This window comes from Arvicanthis niloticus, chromosome 20 (assembly GCF_011762505.2).
Source record: "Arvicanthis niloticus isolate mArvNil1 chromosome 20, mArvNil1.pat.X, whole genome shotgun sequence".
Lineage (NCBI taxonomy): Eukaryota > Metazoa > Chordata > Mammalia > Rodentia > Muridae > Arvicanthis > Arvicanthis niloticus.
Genome location: NC_047677.1, coordinates 33,558,135 through 33,582,945, shown reverse-complemented (window position 1 = coordinate 33,582,945; position 24,811 = coordinate 33,558,135). Strand labels below are relative to the sequence as shown.

Sequence of the window (24,811 nt, the reverse complement as noted above, 5' to 3'; positions counted from 1 at the left end):
AGCCCCCCACTCCAGTTGTTGGGGGACCCACATAAAGGCCAAGCTGCACATCTGGTACATATATGCACGGGGCCTAGGTCCAACCCATGTCTGTTCTTTGGTTGGTGGTTCAGTCTCTGGGAGACCACAAGCGTCCCCACTAAGTTTTGACAATTTATATTTTTCTAGGAAATCTTCCACCTCCTTATATTTTTTAATGTTTTGCCACCTGCTGTGGCAAACATCGACTTCCTTTATTATTGAATCATACTTGAAGGAAAGTTGCCTTTCTACCTATATTTTTAAATAGCTAACTCTTCATTTTATTTGTCTTTCTTTCCTTTAGTTAGTTAAGTTCTTTTACAAACAACTGGCTCTCTAGCCTTGTGGGAAGGTCATGTTGAGGAGGGTTAGGCCTTACCAAGCTCAGCATCTAAGAGGTACCAGCCAGTACCTTAGGGATGCAGACAGGTGATGCTTCTGTGGACCACGCTGATAGAACCCAAGTGGGTGCAGGATATGCTGGAATGGATCAAATGTTCAAGTAAAAACAGCAACAATATTCCTGACCTTTCTTTGGCCTAAGACTTCCTTATGGTTTAACACAACGCTGCTCCTCAGTTCAAAATCCAACATCTGTAGACAAGCTCTTGTTCCTTCTGACTGGGAAAGCCCTCGTTCCTCATCCAACAGATCTGTTATCTTTCCTTTAATGAGGCTCTTTAGACACTCTCCTATATGAAGCACCATTAACAATGGGTGCAGAGTTGCAAATGCAGGGTGTTTAAGTGACACCGAGGAGAAATCAGACACAAGGTTGTCTGGTAACTAACCGGAGGCTTAACAGGTTGACATTGGAAGGGATGCTCAGCTCCAGCAGGTGGTGGGAAGATGTGAGTTAGCAGTGCGGTGTAGCCGTGGAGCTTCCAAGCTGGAGACACACGAAACAGAGAGCTGGCTATACAGATCGGAATGTATGCACTGAAAGATGGGCGGGCAAGTTCAGCCTGTTTATGAATTGCTGTGCTATCTTCCAGCTGGCTATACAGATCGGAATGTATGCACTGAAAGATCAAAGGTTTTCAATCACCTAATACTCTTTCTAGTGCAAAGCAGCAAATAAATTTTACAATATATATTATATGTGTATGTGTATATATATGTATATATAATAGAACACATATGTACATGTATATATGATTATGTATATAAGAAAAAAGGGGAGGAGGACTCATTTAATGTAGGTCCAGAAATATAAGCATTTGTATAAATGGTGCTGTTACTAACACTAAAACTAATTAGAGGGGCAAACTCTGCTGAAAGATGATATCTTAAACCCACACATTTTAGTAAAAACAGTGGCTCTGGTGTCAGGCATCATTGCTTCAACTCTGACTATCAAAGGGTTGATATGACTAGGTTCACTTTATACCTATATGACTTTATATCTATATAAACCTCATACAGCTCTATGTGACCCAATTTTTTTTCTATTCTGAATTTTTCTAACCAAGTAAATGGATCTGTATGTCTGTCCTTTCATTTTCCGTGTACCTCTCTCTCTTCTCTTTCTCTCTTTCTCCCGCTCACTCACTCTCTCACTCTGTCTTGCTCTCTCTCACTCTCTCTTGCTCTCTCACTCTGACTCATCATGGCCATGATGTCCGATGAGTACCCAAACTTAGCAAATGATTTTTTAAAAAAATCTGAATCTAAATTTAAAATCAAACGAGTTGGCTTGGGTCATAAAATTAATCAACAACCAAACCATCACCTTGACTGCAGTTCTTCTAAATTCCCAGTTCCTCAACTCTCTCCCAGTCAAGAACACCATCGTGGAATGGAGATGAAACTCAACAGTCCCTCTGTAACCCATGCTGACTCAGCAGGGCTTGCAAGATTCCAATCAGAAGGGAAAACAGGAGGAGAGTGTAAAATAATTATCAGTATAAGAACGAGTAGACTTTAGTCCTAATACAGGAAGCCTATGGCCAAAATATATTTAAGCAAACATAACACCATGTGTCTGACTGAAATACTATCCTCCACCCACACCCATCGATTTGATTGAGCTTCGAAGTATCTGAGAGCCCAGCAGGTGCAAAGTATATCATAGCAGGTGTGAAAATATCAGATTCAAGCAATCATATGAACTAGATAGGTTTAACTTATTCATTTTTAATAGCGCAGCCTCGGTGTAACAATCTAATATGAAGCTATGGCAATGGTGTTAGCTTTGGGATTCTCCATAAGGAAGCAGTGGTGCTGATGCTGTAGTCCAGTGGGTAAGGCGCTTGGGTAATGGGTGGGAAAGCCTGGATTTATCTCCAGCACCACATGAGCTGGCTATGGTGGTGCTTTCTTGGAATCCCAGCATCATCGGGAGATAGAAACCAGAGGACCAGAGGTTCAAAGTGATCCTCTGCCTTACAGCAAGCTCCAGGATATCTTGAGAGACCTGTGGGGGAGTTGGGGGTGGGTGGGGGAAGGGACATATGATAATTGCAGAGTAGCCTGGTTATTAGCTACAGTGAGCATCTCCTCGTTCTTACTTATCGGATGCCATCATGTAAACAGATCAATCCCCGTTTGGTGAATGACATTCACCTGCGGTCCTCAAAATCCCCATAAGCTTCGATCTGTGTGCAACTGCCATCGTCTCCTGGCTGTATCTCGGCCTCCTCTTCCGTCTTGATTCACAACCCTTCTCTTCCTACTGTGAACTGGGACAGCCTTGTCCGTTAACCGACATCTTTAAACTTGACTTTTCTGACCCCTGCCATCTCTAATTAGTTTCTAAATATTTATACCTTGCTCTGCACAACCCACCGCCATCTCTTCTGCAAAAGGCCTGGAACCACCTGCTTTGGAAACTCCAGCTCTGCATCAAAACTGTGTTTTAAGACTTTTGTTTCCTTTACTCCCCTCCCCCACTTCCTGTCATCACCCATTTCCTCTGCGTCTGCCACAGGTTCCAATCATGTCTAACCATTTTCCTCCTCAGAAATCCCTTGCATCCCCATCTTCTGTATTGGTGAGAGAAAACCCAAGAGCTCACCATTCCGCCACTGGCACGGGTCTGAAATGTCCACGATCCCACATATAGTTGTTCTAGTTTGTAAGCATGTGTAAAGTATATATTGTCTCCTTAAACTCGGGCCCTCCCACAATAGCCTGCAGTGTGCTTGGCCCACCTGACATCATCCCATCCCTGGCACCTGTCCTGCACACCGCTGGGAATCTTTAGCGCAGTGTCCTGGTTTTGCAGGTCCTGAAGGGTCCGTTCACCGACCCCCCTTTTCTGTGAAGTTCAGCCATGTTCCTGTCCTCTTTGCTTAGAGGCTGAACGTCCCACTTAGGACAGCTTATGTTCATTTTTTTTCTTTGAAATATTCCTTCCAGCTGTCTGAGAATTGAAGCCACACTGGCAATGTGTTCTGATGAACTCCACCCCGACCCCTGTCCCCACCATGCTTGGCTCATGTTTTGCTTGTCTGTGGTTCCTTTTCCTGACTCGACATTGAACTCCTTGGAGTGAGCAAGCCTCTCCTCACTTCCCCTCTCTTGAGCCTTCAGTTCAACCAGGAATATGTAGAATTTATATAAGTAACGTGTAGTGAAAGGGTTAAAAATTTTCAAAAACTCCTAGCAGACTGAACAGAACCAAGAATGCAGGTCAGCTTGGTCATGAGCTCTGTGTTTCAGGAACTTGGCTGACCACAAGATAAATGGTTGATTACGAATAGGCTCTTAGAGAATAGCCTATACAAAATGTTTCCCATGACTGTTCCTTGGACCCTGTCACAAACTGAATAATGGGCTGGGACTTTCCGACAGGTACTCTCCAATAACCCCCCTTCACTCCCCCTGGGTTGTGGTTTCCCCCCTTGGGTTATGGGTTTTGCCTTTAAATTCTCTCTGTCTCCAAAGCCTCCGGGTCAAACCCCACTGCCCCTGCGTGGGTCATGGGTCTTGACCTCAACATGTTGATCGAAATATACCTCTTGCTGATTGCATCAAGTTCGGTGTCTTGTGAGTTACTGGGTGGCTGTGAATGCCTGAGGTTTGGGTGAGGTCCTCCCTTCGTGGGGGCCTTACAGTAGGAATAGACAGTCAGTGTTTGCTGAATTGTAAAGCAGCCTCAGATCTGCATATACCTTTGGATAGGCTGTCTAGCCATATAACCATGTGACTTTCCAGGGGTGAGCCACTAACACATAAGAAGAGGAAAGAAAAAAAAAAAAGACAAAGGTTTTTATATCCTTGGGGTCAGTACGCAAAACATGTGGTTCAGATAACTCGTTCTTCTTTGATTTGCTTTAATAGAAAAATATTGAATTCCAGGAGAATGAAAGGATTCTGTCTCTGGAGATACTCTCCGCTGACCAGATCGTTGACCTGCTGGGAGAAGAGGACGTAAATGGAATTCAAGAGTAAGTTACTCCAGAGCCTCAGTCAGGCTCTAGTCCTTCATTGCTAAGTGACCACAGTGCATTACTTATACATATTAAGCTTTTAATTCAAACTGTGTGCCATTACAGTATGTACTAAAATATGTCAAGTCTTGGGAACACACACACACACACACACACACACACACAAATGCAAGAGTAATTGACTCTGTACAGCTCAGGAACCTTTGCTGGTGATTAACATGCACTGGAAACCTATCTGTTAATATTGGCCAAGAGCCACCTGTATCTACCCAGTGCCCGCGTCTCTTGTATGCACGAAACTGTCAATATGTCAAATAATCTAAAGGGCCTCCTTCCCTAACATGAACTATATTAGTATAAGATGGTAAATATGTCACTAGCACTGTTAAGTAGGTTATTGTCTTCATTTGAGTTACTGTTGCTTGCTGTGATCAAATATCGTGACCAAAGCAATTTGGGAGGACGAGGTTTATTCAGCTTATACCTACTGTTCATCACTCAAGTAAGTCAGGACAGAAACTCAAACAGGGCAGGAACCCGGAGGTGAGAGCTGATTCAGCAGCCTTGGGGAGGTGCTGCTGACTGGCTTGCACCTCACGACTTGCTCAGCTTGCTTTCTTATAAAGCCCAGGGCCATCAGCCCCCAGGCTGGCCCCACCCACAATAAGCTTGGCCCTCCCCATTGATCATTAATTAAGACTATTCCCTATTGGCTTGACTGCAGCCTGATCTTACGGAGGCGATTTCTACATCGAAGTTCCCTCCTCTCAGATGACTCTAGCTTGTGTCAAGTTGACATAAAACTAGCCAGCACAGTTATGATTTTGAAAATTCTGCAAACTAGCCATTTACCAATAATATTTATCAAAAAAAATATGCTATTCTCTAGACACTTACAGCGTGTGTTGTTTTAAATGTAGGTAAGATGGAATTTGTCACAGTAATTCTATTGTTGCTCTCTCTTGGGTATGCGGTACTAGGGCATGTCATTTACGTAGAATATTAGCCAGATAGGTCCATCAACATGATTTCCTTAACAATGTCTCTTAGCTGCTAGAAAGGTGTCTCGGTGGCTGAGAGCATGTAATGGTCTTGTAGAGGGGCCATGTTCTATTCCCTGTACCCACGTTGGGAAGTTTGCCTATAACTCTAGCTCCAGAGAACACAAAACTCTTTCCGGCCCTGTGGGCACCCAACCCATTTGCACACAACCTTCCAGACACACACACACACACACACCATTTAAAGAAGATGTTTTAGTCATCTTCCATTTTTAAAGTCATCCCACCTTAAAGTGGAAACCCACTTGGCTGTGGAGAGTAACCCTGGGTTGGTGCGATTCGAGAACCTGGGCCAGAATTCTGGTCTTTGAAAGCCAATATGCAGGACATAGCAAGGTGTCACAGACCATAACGAACACATAGAAAATGACTCAGTGATGGCCACAGACAGACTTTACAAGTGCTGTGGCACTGAAGTTATCTCCTCCTGAGAAAGAGCTGTGGCATCCCTCCCTGATGGCAGGGGAATCTGAGAAGAGAAAGCTCATCAAGAGAAGCAAGTAACACTGACAGAGTTTTCCCAAGATGCACTTCTCCTCCAACGCTTGCAGACTCTTCTGGGAAAAGATAGCAGTGACTGGGCACAACTGTCTGCTGTCTGCAGCTTCCTGAGAGTTGGTCAGAGAACTAAAATTCTCACCAGTTTTAAATGATGCCTTGTAACACTTTCAACACTTTTACAAAATAAATATTTACTGGGAATTCTGATTCTTAGGTTAGGGATTATTAAACACACACACACACACACACACACACACACACACACACACACAAAACCCGTACACACACAGGTAACAAATAAATACAAAACAATTTTAAAAGTTGATTTCAAGTAACTACTCACGATATTAATAATACACGTTGCAATTTTACGTGCAATGTATCTCCCTCTTGAAGGCCACGATATTAAAGTGGTCTTTGTCATGCACAGCAATACTCAATACTGAGTGAGAATAAATCAAGGCAAGTGACAGATATTTAATCCAGCGTCCAATTTACTTGTAATGAATAGTAAGTAAAATGTCAACATTAAAAAATGCCAAGCATCTATTATTTAATAGTAATAATATTAAAATAAAATGTTAGATCTTTTTTTTTTAGAACCGTGTGTTTTTACCACATTGTAACTTATGCTGTGGTTATGGATCCTATCTTACAAAAAAACAAAAACTAAAAAGCCATCTTTTTTCAGTTATTGACTGTGTTTTGTTGTGACATATCCAAATTCAGAAATACTTTTGAGCATCGAGGGTACATGTGGAACAAGGCACATGGCACAGCCAGTGTCACAGCAGTTGATAGAGGACAGGACAAAGCAGCTCGTTCAGTGACAGAAGCATAGGCTCACCAGTTCACAGTCAGTCTGGCTTTCAAAACACTCCAGAACAGCCAGCGCCACCTGGCCAGATACCACCCTAAAGACACAAAACACAACAAAACACAACATAAAACTTAGCCATGTACGAAATATGTGCAACAGTTGTGTTAAAAGCAGGTGGATATGGCCAGTGATCCGAATTTAGAGATCACACAAAGGGATGTCAAATTTTAGGACTGTGCTACTTGGGAGTCATTTTTTTTAAATTTTTTCATGTTTTTAAATAAAATTTCTGTAACAATAATCTACATGTGTTTGCAATCATTTTCAATTTAAAACAGAATTATTGTAAGTGATAGCTATATATTTTTCAAAAAGACAGTAGTATAATTTAATTATCCTCTCCCGGGTGACCAAAATAGTCCAAGATTATGCAGTTTGAAAAGCTATAAACCTCCTTAAATAAATTACAACAAAATCACCATATTTCCCTATACTTCACAATTATGAGTTTTTTTTCTCTATACCAACAGGCAACCCAAGAGACTTGAGGGATTATTCAAAATACATTTTGAAATAGACTTCACATGGCTGGTGTTCTTCTCATGATTTCTAACTGCTATCAATATTTTATTTATATGTAACTCAGCAATACTCTTGAAATAGATTTCACATGTCTGGTGTTCTTATCATGACTTCTAACTGCTATCAATATTTTATTTATATGTAACTCAGCAATACTTACAAATCCATTCCAAAGTTTCATTAAAAAAAAAAAAAAAAAAAAAAAAAAACCCACGGGCTGGAGAGATGGCTCAGCTGTTAAGAGCACTGCCTGCTCTTCCAAAGGTCCTGAGTTCAATTCCCAGCACCCACATGGTAACTCACAACCATCTCTAATGGGAAGAAGACAGACAGTGTACTCACATAAAATAAATAAATAAATCCTTTTTAAAAACCACACAAAAAAACAAAAACCAGAGGCGTTTGCAAAAATATCTCAGCAGCTAAGAACACCAGCTACTCTTTCAGAGGCCCCAGGTTCGATTCCCAGCCACCACATGGTGGGTAACAACCATCTGTAAGTCCAGTTCCCGGGGATGGGAATCAAATGTCATCCTCTGGTCTCCTTGGGTACCACACATACAGGTGGCACCCAGACAAACATGCAAGCCAAACACTCACATGCATAGAATAAAAATTAAAAAGAATTTTAAAAATCTTTTTAAATGAGAGAGGCTAGATAAAATTAACTTTATAAACAGAAAGTAACACTGAGCCTTGGTTTTGTTTTTGGACTGTTTTTGGAAACCAAGTCTTACTCCGTCACCCAGGCTGGCCTCAAGTTCAAGGGAACATCCCTGCCTCTGCTTCTCAAGTGCCACACTTTGGGTTATGCACCACCACACCAGGTCTACCAAGATGCCCTCAAGGTTACAGCAGCCAGACTGCTCTGAGCTGCAAAACGGGTCTGCAGATCGAGCTCCTGTGATGTTGCACTTCAGAAGAGAAAGGTGTTCAAAGTTCCAAAGCTTGAAGGAATGAATGACAAAGTAGTTTTGCTGACACTCCTGTTGCGCCAAAGCAGATGGTTACACTGCCTCTGGCCACCTCAGTTCCACTGAGCTCCTTTCCCTTCCTGTGCATCAGCCTACACTGCCGGTAACTCTCTCTCCCTCCTGTCTCTCTGACTCCATCCTCCCTCATGACCAAACCGGCCAGCTGAACCCAGAGGACCCGAGTTCCAGCTGCAGCCGTAGCTGGCTCTGCATCACTCTCTGTATCTCCTCCTTTGGAGTGAAATGACTTTGCAAGAATATAACAGTCAACACTAAACCCTGAGGATCAACCAAGGGCAGGAATTCAGGTACTAGGAAATGGGAAGGAAGGAGGGAGGGAAGGAGGAAGGGAGGGAGGGAGGGACAGACAAACGGACAAACGACAGATGGAGGGTGGGGGGGATAAGGGACACTATGGGTCAAAGCTGGAATGGTGGGAGGTCAGAGAGTAGTCACTTAAATAAACTCAGAAACATCACCTTTGAGTTCATTCAAACGTACGCACTAAAAAATAAAAAATAAAATAAAACCAGAAAGCAAGGAACACGACCAGGTATTTGGGTCAGATATTTACTTAAGAACACACAGATTGCAGACGGCAGATGAAGAGAAGATAGTCAGGAGGGAAAATCGACAGAAGCAAGAAGAAACGTTAACCAAAAGTCATGATTAAAGACTGAATCGATTCCACAAGGCAGGAGATTAAAGAGCTGGTAAGATATGTACATAAAGGAACTGTTGGAGCTTAAAGAAGACGCTAGGCACAAAGAAGGAAGCTAATGTGGAATCTGCTTCGCCAAAAATGAAGTCAGTGGCAAGATAAATGCAGGGAAATTCGCAGCAACGAATACGTCTTAATGCAAGGGGAGGATATTGGATTACACAAGCAACACAAGGAACAAGAAGAGAATTATGCTTCATGTAATACATCCTCAGGTCTTCCCGTTTCTGCAGGATGAAGCTTCAGACAGCTCTTTATGTCCAGGATAAAGTGACGCAGGAAGGACAGTGAACAGGCAGGTCTTGTGCATTTCCCTGTCCGGGCGGGACAGCAGCTGTCTGGGGGAACAGACAAGTCATCAGAACCTGGTTTGTTGAAAGAGAAGGATTTCAGAACCAGATTCTAGCAGAGATTGCTCAGGACATTTTTATATAAAGAACTCAAAAGCTAGGGTGTGTCCTGCAGTTTAATTGAAAAAAAAAAATCGACCGATTGCCTCAGGCAAGATTAATCAATTCATTATGCATCTAACATAACAAAATCAGGCAAGATTAATCGATTCATTGACGACGCATCTCACATAACAATAAGAAAACCGCCAAAGAGGAATTGTGATCTAAAATAAAATAAATCCCTGTCAGTAAGCACAAGACTCATTTGAAATTAAAATTAAAGGCAAACGGGATAATTATAAACTAGAACAACTATTCTAGAACATTCTGGTAAAAATAAGTATGTGCATGGGGGGGGGAATAACCCAATTTCTTTTTGTCACGAAAATAAAACTGAATTTCAGAATGCTCTGTAAACACTGTACCCAAAATATGAAAGGTCAATAGTCCTTGTTACACACACACACACACACACACACACACACACACACACACACACGTTCTTAGAAAATCATTTGTCAAAGCAACCGGTAGGAATAGAGAAGATGCCTATTGTACCCAGGGCTTACCCTACACTGGGATGAGGAGCACCATGTTAAAGTCATGGCGACTCCCTGTGACTCCAGCACTTGGAGGCAGACAGCAGATCCCAGGGCAAGCTGGCAAGTTGTCCTCTGGCCTCCACACACATGCATATAAATATACACGCTAAACATTCTTAAATGGATGTGAATACATAATTACTGCATGTAAGTATACACATAAATATGCATAAATATAGGCCTATATTATATATAATGTCCCCATCACACTCAATTTTGAAGTCAAACTGCCTTCTAATTTTCCTGATGTGGGAGATTTTAGATAAGGACCACAAGATAATGGCCAGTAACAATCAAAGCTACTCGTGAATTCTTTTTTGATTGTCGTACAAAGGATGACAAGCTACCTCATCCTCGTGAATTAATAAAATTGTCGGATACCTACAGCAAAGCCCTCCTCTTAGGCCAGTTTTGTAGGCTGAATGCATCATGTAGCATGGTGGGAAGGGGAGGGAGACGAAATCTTTGCTTAAAATCATCAGACTTCATGTAGGGTTTGTGGTTTCCCAGATGGGGCTGCACCTGTGTGTAATGTGTGTAATGTGTGACTAATCAGAAACGCTTCTACAAGAGCACCCAGGGTTCAGTCCACTGAGGCTGTTCCTCCTTCCCTGCTCCTTCAAGGCTTCATTGCATCCTCCGGTGTCTCTCTTTCTTCGATCGACCCTACGTAACTCAGATTACCAGCACTTGATAAAAACATTGATTTGTTACACACGTTTAAAAAAACTATATTAACTTCAAAACTTGTTTCAGTTTTCATGCTTTGAATACTGTGAAGGACAAAGGCTTCCCCTTTTGAAAAATGGTGGGGTCAGTTTGCCCCAGGTTCCATCACCCAGCTTATTCCAAGAAACCACAAGCAAGCAACAAGGAAAACCAACTAAGCTGAAGGCCCTAGCCTTGAGCTTTGGAGATGATCCCCCATGAGTAGCACAGATCATCTGGACATGACAGAAATGGTTTGAGGGAGATGCACACAGCTACAGGTCTTAGAAGGAAGGGAAGACAAGGGAAACTTCTTAGAGGGAGAAAAAAAAGCCCTACATGCATGACAGAAAGCCCCAGTGGCAGTGTAGGACAGGGATGTGCAGAATTGGAGCATTCATATTTGTTTATGCTACAATAAAGTGAGTTTATATTTTTTTTCTTCTTTCACCTCACTAACCAAAACAGCAATAAGTGTTCAAAGACTTGACAGAAAGTAACTCCATACAGGAAATGCCCATAAGTTTGTTATCAGAACACAGGAAGTACCAAGTAGTCTGTATCACGGACACAGGAAGCAGCTAATAGTTTGCGCCATAGCCAGGTCTCCACATCCATTTCATTCCCCACAACAGTTGTCCACAGACATCAACTAAGTTCACTCAAAGATGACTAAGCCGTGAGGAGTACACATGCCGAGACGGCACATCCGTAACATACAGACAGAGAAGGGATAGGACAAAGCCCCCACCAGAAAGACATGACCAGGAACACACAGAAAATACAGGCAAATGTTGTGCCCACGGGTTTTTAAAACCGCAACAAGAGCACAAAACAGACTTACAAAAGTGAAAGGAAGAGATCATGAAGAAGAAAAATTTGTAAATGTCAAAAAAAAAAAAATGTATACAAAGAAAGATCTTACAACAGCTCAGGAAAGGACCATGTGTTGAACACATCCAGAGAGAGAAGAAGTAATGAGAAATAATCTCAAAGAAAGTATGTTAGAAAAAAAAAAGTAAGTGCAGCTAACATAAAACAATCAAGATCGTGGGGCTCTGTGGAGGGAGAACAGAAATGGGGGCTGGGAGCATCTCTAGGACACACCAGAGACTGGGATAGGGGGAGGCCCCAGGGGGTCGACTCTACCTGAGACTCCTAGCAGTGGGAGCTATGGAACCTGAACTGGCCACCTCCTGCAGCCAGTTAGGACTCCCAGAGGAGGGAAAAAGGACACCAACCCACCCACAAAACATTTCAACCCAAAATGGATCCAGCCTACAAGATGTCCAGGGACAAAGATGGAGCAGAGACAGAAGAAAAGGCCGACCAAATTGATTTGACTGCCTCAAATTGAGGCCCATCCCATGGGCAAGCACCAATCCCTGACACTGTTAGTGATATTCTGTCCTGCAGTGACTTGGTGTTTAGGAGGTTGGGTAGTGTGTTGGGGGGTGACACTCAGAGGATAAGGGGAGAGAGGAAAGGGGAGGATCTGTGTGAGGGGGTACTGGAAGTAGAGGAGATGATATTGGGATATAAAGTGGATAAATAAATTAATTAAAATATAAAACTTAGTTCACAGAAGATAGATAGATAGATAGATAGATAGATAGATAGATAGATGATAGATAGGTAGATAGATAGATAGATAAGCAGATAGACAGACAGACACACCTTGTTTTCTTTACAGAAAGAAAAGGACAGAATACTTAACAGTCTGTTTTCAGAAATGGAATGAATTTAATCAGTAGATTGATTTATAGAGAGATTTTGGCTAGAGATAAGGCTGGGTTGGTAAGGAAAGTATCTGTTGTCGGTGGGGGGGGGTGGCGGGGGGAGGGAGGCTCCTCTGAGCCCCACCTGTCTCTAATCCCAGCCATAACAACTGGACTGAGCCTGGGGCAGCAGGAGCTCAAGATCAACTGCTTGACAGCCTGTATGAGATGCTGAATTCCAGGCAGAAAAAAATGCTAGGTGTTAAAGGTATGAGAAGTGGAGACAGAGAAAAAGGAGAAAGGGTGGGGGCGGGAGAGAGAGAGAGAGAAAGAGAGAGAGAGAGAGAGAGAGAGAGAGAGAGAGAGAGAGAGATCCATCCCATTCTTTTCCTTTCTCTCCTCTCTCCCTCTCATCTTTGAGGCTCTGATATGACCGAGTACTTTAAGACGAGAAGCACTCTAGAGCTTTCATTAAAATACTTGCTTTTCAAACTTCTGGAAACTGTCCACTATTCAGTCTCGTTTAATAGCTGCATTTTTTTTTCCTTTTTTGTTACAGAAAAATGGCAGTGTTTCTGAATTTTAAAAATCTCCAGACTTCCCTGCGCGACGCCATTCTCTTGGATTACTATGTGTCTGGGTTCTGCTGGGCCAAGGACATGAACTTTTCCATCGACCAGTACTCAAAATTTATGACGTTGCTGGACATGTTGCTTCATAATCTTCAAAGTAAGTGTGATCCCTCGATGTCATTTTAAGGGGAGGAAATGTATTGTGTGTCAGTTAATATTCAAAAGCCAAGATGCTTGTTTGATTGTAATTCCTTTAATAAGGACTGAGGGTTGGTTTCCTACACTCAGCAGGGGCCGCTCATTTCTCATTGAATGGTAAATCCTCAAAGAATTTTTAGTGACACTAAGGTTCTCTTTGTTGATTCGCCAAAGATATTCTAATTAACACCCCCCACCCCCCACCGCACCACAGATATCTGAGGATGCTCTGATATTTTGGACAAGTTCTGGATATCTGGGACTACTTTGAAATCCGAATAAATCAATCTCTCTTTAAAGCGGAATACTATGTAGTTAGAAAAAGGGAAAATAAGTTTCTACATGCTGTGTGCTTATTACTGGAGTAAAAGAACAGGAAGCACTAGGCACTTTTTGTTTATAAAAAAAAAAATAAAAACCTGAATGCATTTTTATTTATATGCATTCAGGAAGGCAGAAAAAATACAGAAAAGAAAATCAGAATTATCTCTGGAGCCAGACACACTTGGGAGCAGAGAGAGAACATGAAAGTCTAAGACAAACCTAACACGCAGCAAGAATAGGTTTGAGAAATAAAATTAAAAAAAAAAAAAAATCTCCTGAGGAGGATGTGGAAAAGGCAGTGTGAGCATCAGGGGCTGGAGGAAGCCTTTTTCAGGCCAGATCTGCATATAAAACAAACCTTGACTACGTCACCCATATGAGAACTAAAGCGTCAAAGGACGTTTGATGTGGTCGACTCAAGCTTTGCAACTTCTGGGCAGAGTATTCATAGTCTGAAGAGAGCAGAAGAAGGTAAACATTTTTCCCCAAGAGCTTCACAATCCAAATTTGAGTGAATATTTCCGTTTTACACCTTCCCACACGTCCCCTTGGCCTCCAGATGGCCCTCAGTTGAGCTTCACACGGTCGGTATCAGTTCCAACCTGGACTTCTGACTCTCTAAGAGGCTTTGACAAGCTAAGGCACGAGAGGGCAAAAATATAAATGCCAAATGAGGGAAAAGCAAACATTCATTTTATTTTTTTTTCCTCTGGTAAGAAAACATCTTCTTTGATATAATTAGACTGTGAACGAAGAGTAGATAGAGCTTCAGTCAGTTTCAAGGAGGTGGCGTGTGTTCACAGTTAAACCAGGGGACCATGGGGTCCTGACCACAAAGTTATCATGGCTCCAGCCGAGGAGCATGGCCCTCCTTCATGGTTGTAAAGTGGCCCAGCCCACCTAAAACCCACTTTGGAACAGCTGGAGTTCTGACCTAATCCTTGTCCGATGTCTGTGTTACATGTGTATAAGCCAATCTGCAGAAAACCCACCTCAAATCTAAACAGATCATCTCAAAGATATAAAGGCCAGTTCTAAGACTTATTTTATTTTATTTTATTTTGGTTTTTTGAGACAGGGTTTCTCTGTATAGCCCTGGCTGTCCTGGAACTTACTCTGTAGACCACCAGGCTGGCCTCGAACTCAGAAATCCACCTGCCTCTGCCTCCCAAGTGCTGGGATTAAAGGCATGTGCCACCACTGCCTGGCTGATACTTATCTTAAGACCATGTTTTTGTGGATTGTACTCACTGAAGGCAGAAAATATTCCTGGGGGGGGGGAGGGGGGGAAGAGACCATGTCTGTTCACCAGGCTCAGACTTCATCCTTGTCAGCATTTCTTGAACAATAGATGACAGCAAATAATTTATATGTTATTATTCAGAGAGATGTGAGTCAGGGTGAGAGACAGGGAGTTAATTCCTGAAGGTGACCTGAGGTCCTCTTCAGCAAACCAGAGTCTCTCCCTTTGATGCCACATCAGACATAGCAGGTAGGAGTCAGAAAGCTAGAGCAAGCAGCCAAGGTAATAAGCTAGAACCTGGCCTGCAGGAAATGCTAAACAAGGGAACATGTGATGGACGAGAAATGATGCAGGCCAGGAAGAGCACATATGTAGTGGAGCAGAAATGGGTACACAAAATCAAAAGTTCCTATGTAAAGGGCTAGACGTGGCTACGCACAGCACAGGGCACATAGGTAAAGGGCCAGCCATGGGTACGTGCTAAGAAGGACACGTATGAGGAAAGCCAGAAAGCACCACACACCATGAACCGCACGTGTGAAACAAGCATGAAGCTGGTTCTCAGTAGAAATGCTACATGCCCAACAGATGGAAAAGCGGAACACCTTGGAAACGGCACGTTCAGAGGAAGATACAAACTGGTACACGCTGAAGTGGTACAGGAAGCATCCCCTCGAAAGAGCCCCCGAGTAGACCAGCTGTCCAAGGCTTTCCAGTGCACTTGCTATTTTTTCTGCCACGATAGCACAGTTATCTTCATCTTGGATGAAGAAGTTTAAAAATAAAATCTAAAGCTAGCAAGTGCCCCTTTACCTGATCACGCCCCACGTTGTCTGGAGTATCCTTCCTTACCCAGGTTTCCCAGAATGCATTTGGCTTAGTCCCTCTCAGTCTGGTCACTTCCTTGTGGGACCTCAGCCTGATCCGTGAAAGGATAACACCTGTAATTTTCAAAGCAATCACCTCAAGAAGGCAAGAGGAGCCATGAAACAGTTCTAGAGGGTCAGCCAATGGCTGACCCAAACAACCGCCTTACAACTAGATGCATTCCAGGTTTGATAACGACAGTTGCATCCAGCACCCAGATCAATCATCTAAATTCCCTCTTCCTCGGCATGTTGAACTAATGAGTTTGATATTTTACTTATGATGGCTTGTTCTCATCCCATCTCAACCGTATCCAATTTTCCTTCCTAAATCCCCTCCAACCTTGGGGTGTTTAGGGTTTATCGTGAGTAGAGAAATATACAGTTGAACTTTGTATTACCTGAGATAGTAAACAAACAAACAAACAAACAAAAAAAAAAAAAAAAAAAAAAAAAAACCCATGCCCTGCAGTTCTGTGTGGCTCACATGCCAATCATGAGCTGTAAGAGGGTCTGACTGCAGAAGGATTACCTCTCATCATTTATGGGTCGCTTTGTTTCCAGGGCCCACCCCGCCCCCCAGCACCAGGTCCATTTACTGCAGTGCTCAGTGGGGTTCAATTGCTTTACACTTTTTTCTAACTTCTATAGATAGACGAAAAGTTGAACTAAATAAATCGTAAGCTAGTGTTTGCCTGTCATGTCTTTCTAAAAAGTGTATCAGTGTTTTTTTTGAGAGCCGGCACTTGTTGAATGTACATTCCAGAGAAAGGGGAGGGGGCAGGGGAGGTGTCTGACTCAGCTACTCTAGACGTGGCTGAAGCAACCCAGTACATAGTCTCACAATTCATCTCTATCTCCAACCTTGTCCTCCAACATTCCATTCTAGTGCAGGAAGAAGGGTGTTTATCGATAGTTTCCTAAGAGATCTTCAACCCTGGGCTGCAACTTTCACAAATAATCTCCTCAGGCACCTCAGCCTGGCACCGCCCGCTGAGAGTGATCTCTCTTGACATTCAGCCCGTACACATTTTCCCAAGACCTTTCAACCCTGCCTCTGGCCACCACTGTTTCATGTGTGCTGGGGTCCAGGAATTGCCTCACATACTAAACAAACACCGATCTCTGTCAAGACAATCATAGTTTATTGAGCATACGCCTCAGGACTGGTGAACCATGGTCCAGATTTGAGGACTGAACCATGACCCCGAGTTAAGATCCTACAGTGTTTTTAAGCCCAAAATCCACAAACATCTGTGCCAAGTTATTTCACCAATCGGGATTTAGGGATAGGGGATTTCCTTAGGAACATGTCTTTGTTGTACAGTTACCCTGTTCCCATTGGTTGGGGTGATCAACTGTGGCAGGGGACTTGCCTTGTCTAGTATTCATGTCTTCACTTGTCTGCCAGGATGGGATTTGTCTAACATTCATGACTTAACTTGCCAACCAGAATGCCAGTTTCCCACGTACATGTCTCTTTCTGTCAAATAGGATGACAGTTCCCAGGGAGGTCTTGGGAACTTAAACTTTACTAGGCCATTACTTAAAATGGAAATTTTATTTTAAATAGTTTCTTATATTGGTACAGGTCTCTCTCATGTTAGGGTCTGTTACAGGGGCAGCATATACCATAAAAACTTATACGCAGATGCAGGGAGTGCTGTTGGGTGGTTGATTCGGGTCCAAGCTTATTGTGGGTCACTATACAAAACAGTTCTACTGACTTCTATCATGGCTGGTTTTCAGGTCCACAGAACATAACAGCTATGTAATCAATCTTGGAATTTGAAAGTTTTCTAGTAACAACAGAAACATGAGAAAGTTTCCTTATAATGGCAGTAGCTAGCCAGGCAACAGTTACCTAGGCCCTAACATTCCATCTAGGCCTAATTTTTAACCTAGGCCTTAACAGTGTGCATGCCTACCAACCCATGACAGAAAAGACACTCTGGATGTTCCAGTTGCCAGCATCCATTCTCCAAGGTGGGAAGCAAGAAGGGATACAGATTACAGATGATATTCTACCTGCCACAAGGACAAAAACCAAACACACCCCACCAATCCAAACAAATTGTACACATTGATATTTTCACCAAAGGCACCATAGAGTTAAGTCTGAGGTTATTAATATTTATGTCTGTTTCCAGCTGAAAAAGTGTCATGGAGAAGAGCCTGTGCAGTCCTGTTGTTTGGCTGTGTGCACATGTGTCTGGCTGTTGTGTATTTGTACTTTTCTGAGAATCTTCTGAGACCACCAAGCTGCTCATTGCGGGTCATGGTGAGGAAGTTGTATCATTTCCCTCCAGGCCTGACAGTCTCACCAATGCCTGTTTTACAAACAGGTTCCGGGGCTTTGAAGTCTGTAATGGTGGCGATATTTTTATACAAAAATTTCTATTCTCAATATAAATATTTAAAGAGTTTGCCAGATGGCTCAACAGGCATCTGCCATCAAGGCTGTGACCCAAGTGCAGTCCTTGGAAACCCACAGGTAGAAGGAGAGAACCAATTCAATGAAATTTTACTTTATCCTGTGCCCAGTGTTCACACACACACACACACACACACACACACACACACACACACCACAAAATAAATAAAATGCAAAAATAATTATATAGAGTTTGAAAACATCCATATGTTTTCTTCCTATCAAAAATCTTCAGGCCAAGTTTTCACATGATAACATCCAGTTATAGCCCAGAAAAAAAAGGGGGTTCCTCTTATTGACCTTCTCTCCTGAGTTCAGCACGGACTTCCACAGGGTCTGAACCCATGATCTGGGTCCCCTAGCCACCTATGACAGCCAGCTTTTCTCTAAGTCTTTTATAGCCTTCTCTGTCCCTTAAAAATTTGTTTTAAAATGTTCCTTTCCATGTAGAAGTGGTATTTGGATAGCTATTCATGGTTTCTCTTTTTAAAATGGAAATGAACTGTCCAGACAACCATATGTATATACAGTCACAGTGACAAGTCCAACCACTGATGACTCATTCAAAAAAAGAAAGAAAAACAATGATTAATTTGTTGTAAAGAAACAAGAGGTTTACCTTTTCTCTCCACAAAGGCTGGACAAGGTTAAACTGGGGAGCACTTAGGTCCTCGTGGACTACTGTACCCCGACAAGAGCTACTGGGATAATGGGAAGTCTCCCTTCTGGTTTTTCACTCAGCACTGCACATGTCCTTAGAGGACAGCATTAAGTGGCTCGGGGAAGTGATGGCAGAAATCGGACCAAACCATTCTCGGAGGAATGAGAATTTCCATGTCTTCGACGTCAAGGAAGCCAATGCCATCATCGATTACTTAAAAATCAGGTAGGACTTGGATTCATCCCATGAATCTACCGGCCTGTGTCTACTAGACGACCTCCATAAAAGACAACTTAGATGGTAGTAATCCAGACGGCTATAGAATCTCTGCAGTTACGACTCAATAAGCAAAGGACACACAGGGTCGGGAGATGGCACATCGAGTAAAGGTGCTTGCCACCAAGCCCTGATGACCAGAGTCCCATCCCTGGGAACTGCATAGTCGAGGGAGAGAATCAACGAACCCCTCCAAGCTGTTCCTTGACATGTATAAAGGCACAGAAGCATCCACACACTTACATGAACACAAAGTTGATGTTTAGAAAGGAGAGAATACTCAACTTCTCTATCTAGCAAATGAAAGTGGGGACCTGAACATTTCTCTCCCTCTGCCTTCTTAAAGACGATTCCTGGATGACACCATGGTCACATCTGGCCTGTAATCACCACTGGATGGTCAGGGTCTACAGATCCCTGAGTCTGTACCTGACAGCATTTTATTAACAGAATTGAATATAGTTATAATGGATCTATATTTTAGGTGGCTGGTTTTTATCCAATGAGACACATTTACATTTTAAAGAGTAACATTCATTTCCACTTAAAAGTTGATTTTACATGATTCATCTTTGCAACCCAAGAGTTACCGCAGAGGCCCGTAATCCCAGCTAGGGGAGGCTAAGGTATTATGATATCAGTTCAATAAGCAAATTAGTGAGACCTCATCTCAACAGTATTTGCAAAGAGGGTTCGGGATGTAGCTCCTTCGGTTCACAGGGTATTTGACCCTACCAAGCCTAAGGCTGTATGCTCAATTCCCAGTATGGAAAAAAGGAAAAGAAGAGATTCTCATATTTCATCAAATTTGTTAAACACCCTAAGATATTTTGAAATAATGGCCAGTTTAACTCATTAAAAAGTCATACTTTCTACTTAGAATATGATGGTTTATGGCATGGCAGGATTTTTAGATCACCACTACTGAAGCAAAACATCCGTCCCATTTTTTTGCCTGTTGGTTGTAGTATGCATGTGTGTTTGCTTACACAGGAGCACATGTGTGCGAGGGTGCACATGTGTGCAGATGTGTCTGGAGGCTCAGGTTGGGCTCAGAAATCTTCCCCAATTGTTCCCCTCTTCATTTACGGAGACTGGTTTTCTCCCTTGGATCCAGAGCTCTCTGATTCCCGGTATTCAACTAGCCAGCGTGGCCCCAGGGAAACCCTGTCTCCACCTCCTGAGCAGTGGGCTATGTGTCCGTCCACCATGTCCATCCAGCATTTATATGGGTCCTGGGGAACAGTATGTCACTCCTCATGCATGTGGACCAAGTACTGAGCCATCTCCCAGCCTGAAATCTGTCTGTATAGAGCTTATCCCAAAGCGTGTGTGTGTGTGTGTGTGTGTGTGTGTGTGTGTGTGTGTGTGTGTGATGCCTCTCTCCAAAGAGACTTCGAAAATACCAGAGTAGATGAAAAGTCACCTCCGACTAACTACATCTCTCTGCACAGTCTTCCTGTTCTCTCTCTCTCTCTCTCTCTCTCTCTCTCTCTCTCTCTCTCTCTCTGTCTCTCTCTCTCTCTCTCTCTCTCTCCCTTTCTCTTCAACTGGGTCTCTATTTCCCAATATTACCTTTAGCATCCTTCAACACAGAGGCCCAACCAACATCCTACAGAGCTTCAAGATTAGTGTGGCAAAGATCTGAGTGTCACCTGGAAACTTTATAAACGTTATCGTGTTTAATATAATAACGCTTATATACTTATTTCCAGTGAAGCTTAGCAATGGCCTATAACACAGTACTTTCCATAAGGCAGCATTTAATATAGTGTGATTTTATTTTATTTTTTTTAGTACAAAGCATGTCTCCTTAATGTGCTAGTCTCACTGAAAGGCATAGAAATTTCCACATCTTTTAGAACAAGACAAGTTCCTCCGATAGGGAGAGAGAGGAAGAAATTGATAGGAAGCTGCCCTCAGGGCTGGGTATAGATGACGGCTTTGTGGTAAAAGGCTTGCTGCAGAAGCCTGAGGACCTGAGTTCTAATCCTTAAATGCACAAAAAAGTCAGGTGTGCCTAGAAGACTAGGCCAGACACATAGGGAGATAGCAGGTGGTGATGGGAGAATCTCTAGAAGCTTCTGGGCAGCCAGGCTAGCCTATGCAGCATTGAACAAGAAAGAACATGTCCCAAACAAGATGAAAAGCAAAAGTGAAGACCAACACCTAAAGAACAACCACACTGGCAGTCCTCTCACCTCTAACACTCACCATGGATTGCACGCACCTGAATTTGCTCTCACACACACATACACACACACACACATACACAGACATATGCACACACATTCACACATGAACACACATGTATACATATATGTACACGTGAATGCACACACATGTGCACATTGATACACACACTCACACACATGTACACTCACACATGCACAAAGGCATGTATACGCATGTACAGACACAGTGTTATATACACATGTACACACATGCACACACATGCACAGGCACACTCACACATACACATATGTAAACAGACACACACATACAATGTATACACACACAAACATGAACACACATATGCACGCACACTCACACATGCACACACATGTATACAAACTTGCGCACTCACACGCACACATATGCTATGTACATACTTGTAAGAATCTGTGCACTGAAGCCCTTCTGCCACTTAGGGTTTGAGATTCCCTGGACAGGGTAAGTTGACCATGCATATTTACACAGGCTTCCTTCTTCATCTGCACATGCTGTCTGTCTGGCAGGGTACATTTTTACAGCTGAACCCTAAGCTCAGCATCAAAGCTCCCACAAATGCCATGATGACCCTTTCCTGACAGTGTGGGACAAGCTGCCTTCCTCGTCTCAACTCATCACCCCCCCCACCACCACCAGGCAACGTTCCTCAGCGCACATCTACACAGCTCCACGTGCCCAATCTTAGATCTCGTAATGAAAAGACTATTTAACGGGATTAGTCAAATACAGAAAATCCAAATGTAATACTGCTAAATCTCCACATTGTGATCTATGCATTTAAATATAGTTATTACACAAAAGATAAAGCATCAGCTATTAGGGTATCTGGAATCGATAATGGAGTTGCATGAACCAGCGTGAGTCTTTCCAGAGCTGTTAAGAATCCCTCATGGGTCCACAAATAGAAATTTAGTAGGAGTGAAATTACACAACATGTTCAATTCAACGATTATTAAGTTTTATAAATATGCTGATGACTAAACTGTCAAAAGTATGTGTGCTTCAGTTCAGTCTGATTCTCCGTTCATCAAACCACTGAAGGCCATACTCAACTTAAGGGGAGGAGTTGTTTCCACCACGGCCGGTGACATGTGCATCACATGACCGCTCTCCTGGAGCGATGTGAACAAATGCCTGTTCACCCCAGAGAACATAGAGACAAAAGAAATAGTTCTGCCCAAGTCTAGCTTAGTGAAATAATGCGTTTATTAGAATTTCGTACAGAAGCAGGAATGACTCAAAGGTAGCTGAGTCACCCCCACTCCCACCACCATCATGGGTGACAACTGTGAAAGCCACATCCTCGGAGATCCCTGCACACAGTGACAGTGTTACCAGCGACTCTCTTCAGCGGCTGCTTACCGCTTATCCAGCCTTGGAGTGGAACCTCAGAATATTGTTATTTTCCGGACTTCTTGAGCCCTGGTTTCAGGATCTCCTTGGCCTTGAATGACTTATTGTCAACTCAAGTCCTATAAAACCCTCCTTCTAGGAGGGAATGCTGCATATAGGAAGAAACAGCCACACAATGGTGTGAAACTTACCCTGTCAGTAATTCACATTTCTTCAGATACTCTCCCTTTAGTCTAAATGATACATGTTTAACCTGTGCTCTGAAAATACTGCTCCCAAAATCTCTTCTCTCTTCTCCACATGACTGTGGGTACTACTTCTATCTGCTTAGACAATCTAAACAAGATCTCTCTCTCTCTCTCTCTCTCTCTCTCTCTCTCTCTCTCTCTCTCTCTCACACACACACACACACACACACACACACTGCTATCTGCTTATGCAATCTAATTAACTATGTGTAATATATTATACGTGCAATTAGAAATGCAAATGTTTACCCTTTATTCATTGAGTGTTCTTCCCCCCTACCCCCCTGAGAACCACATCTATCCCACTGTAAGAAAACCAGACCCCATTCCCACTTTGTGCCCAACAATGAATGACACTGGCCAGACAGCTCAGACAGCAATATCTAGAAGCCTGAGTCAGACAGAAGCCCAATGGAAGAGATAGAAAATATGTTCCCACGGCTGAACTGTCCCTTAGTCCTCAGGCAAGACCCCTGTTTGCTCCCTGGAAAAGCTGAAGGGTGAAGAGAGGTAGGGAGAGGATGGTTATTCAGAAAGTGTCCCCTTAAATATCTTCCCCTGGGTCCACATCCTGGCCCTGGTCCAGCCCCTGCCTCCTTGCTGCATCATTGACCATTATCTCCAAGTCATGGATGCCGTTTCCATGGCATCCTCTCAGCAGACATGGGGCAAACCCATCCCTATATACAACAAAAACACAGAGGCTGGAAGATTATGGCATTTCAGAGTGGAAATGCCTTTCTTACCCTATGATCCCTGTCTAGCACAAGGTGATCAAGATGGGGGAAATGGGATTTTTTTTTCTAGTTTATTTAGAGTATTGGTTCTCAAGCTATGGGTCAGGACCCCTTTGGCAAACCCTCTGTCTCCAAAACCATTTACATGACAATTTATAGCAGTAGCAAAGTTACAGTTATGAAGTAGCAATGAAAATAAGTCTATGGGTGTCACCACAACATGAGGAACTGTACGTAAGGGTCACAGCATTAGGAAGGCTGAGAACCACTGATCTAGAGAGTAGCAAGCTAGCCCCCCAATACAGTATTTAGTCATTTTCACCCCAACATCAGTTGTTGCCCCTGTGATGCTTCTGATGCTACACACCTCTCTAGGTCACCAATATAAAGGATGAGGCATTTGAATTTATTTTGCGTCAGTGGATTATCAGAGCTCGCCAAACTCCGTGTTTCTTTGTAGCCAACAGATCAAGGCAATGTCAAATGCTAAGTTAGTCTTGTGAGTGTTGATGAATGTATCAAGTATTCAAGGTCTGTAGAGAAGAGAGGAAATTTGACTGGGCCCACACAGCCACGACTCTTTAATGGACCGGGCTCCTAGGAAGCCCCACGGCTAATGTAACTCGGAGGGACCCAGCTGCCTGAGGATTTTTCCATTGACTTCAAATGAATTGAAACTTTGATCCATTACAGCAGCCAGAAGAAGCCATTATTACACGTGCTCTGTAGCTACATTTTCACAAATGTTAATTTCTCAGTTATATTAAAATCAATTTTCCTAAATAGCAGAAAGGCACCAGAGTGAAGGAGAAAAACCACTAAGACAATTTTTTTTGTTGTTGTCGTTGTTCTTGGGTATTTTGCTGTATTATGAGTCTATTAATTTTCCCAACCAGCAGGAAGGGAATTAGAAAAATTCAAATATTATCACAAACAGGATATTAGAAGTCAGCTCTTTGGTAACATTTTTAACTCTCAATGGTACATCACCAAGCTCTTAGCTTACCAGAAGTATTTATTTGCCAACGTGTGGACTTTGAGCTCTTCATAGTCCGTTGTCACTGACCCCCTAGCTTTCCGGTGAGAAGAAAAGGAAATGACTCATCTTACCATATGCCAGCCTTCGATGCTCTACCACACAGCCCACAGGAAGGTCAGATATCTCAGAAACAA

At 42.9% G+C, this 24,811-nt stretch overlaps 1 protein-coding gene across 9 annotated transcripts in view; it reads left to right on the top strand.

Annotated features, from left to right (window-relative positions):
- The window catches only part of Cabcoco1 (ciliary associated calcium binding coiled-coil 1), a 107,230-nt gene that overhangs the window by 5,739 nt on the left and 76,680 nt on the right, over positions 1–24,811 (top strand). For 7 of the 9 annotated variants that reach the window (XM_076917066.1, XM_076917071.1, XM_076917069.1 and 4 more), the window contains exons 2-4: positions 4,306–4,412; positions 13,054–13,223; positions 18,873–19,017. In XM_076917066.1, the coding sequence (XP_076773181.1) occupies positions 4,306–4,412; positions 13,054–13,223; positions 18,873–19,017 (422 nt within the window). Of the gene's footprint in view, positions 1–4,305; positions 4,413–8,516; positions 8,662–13,053; positions 13,224–18,872; positions 19,018–24,811 lie in introns of those variants that run through there. The other 2 variants (XM_076917070.1, XM_034524433.2) reach the window with 2 other exon arrangements.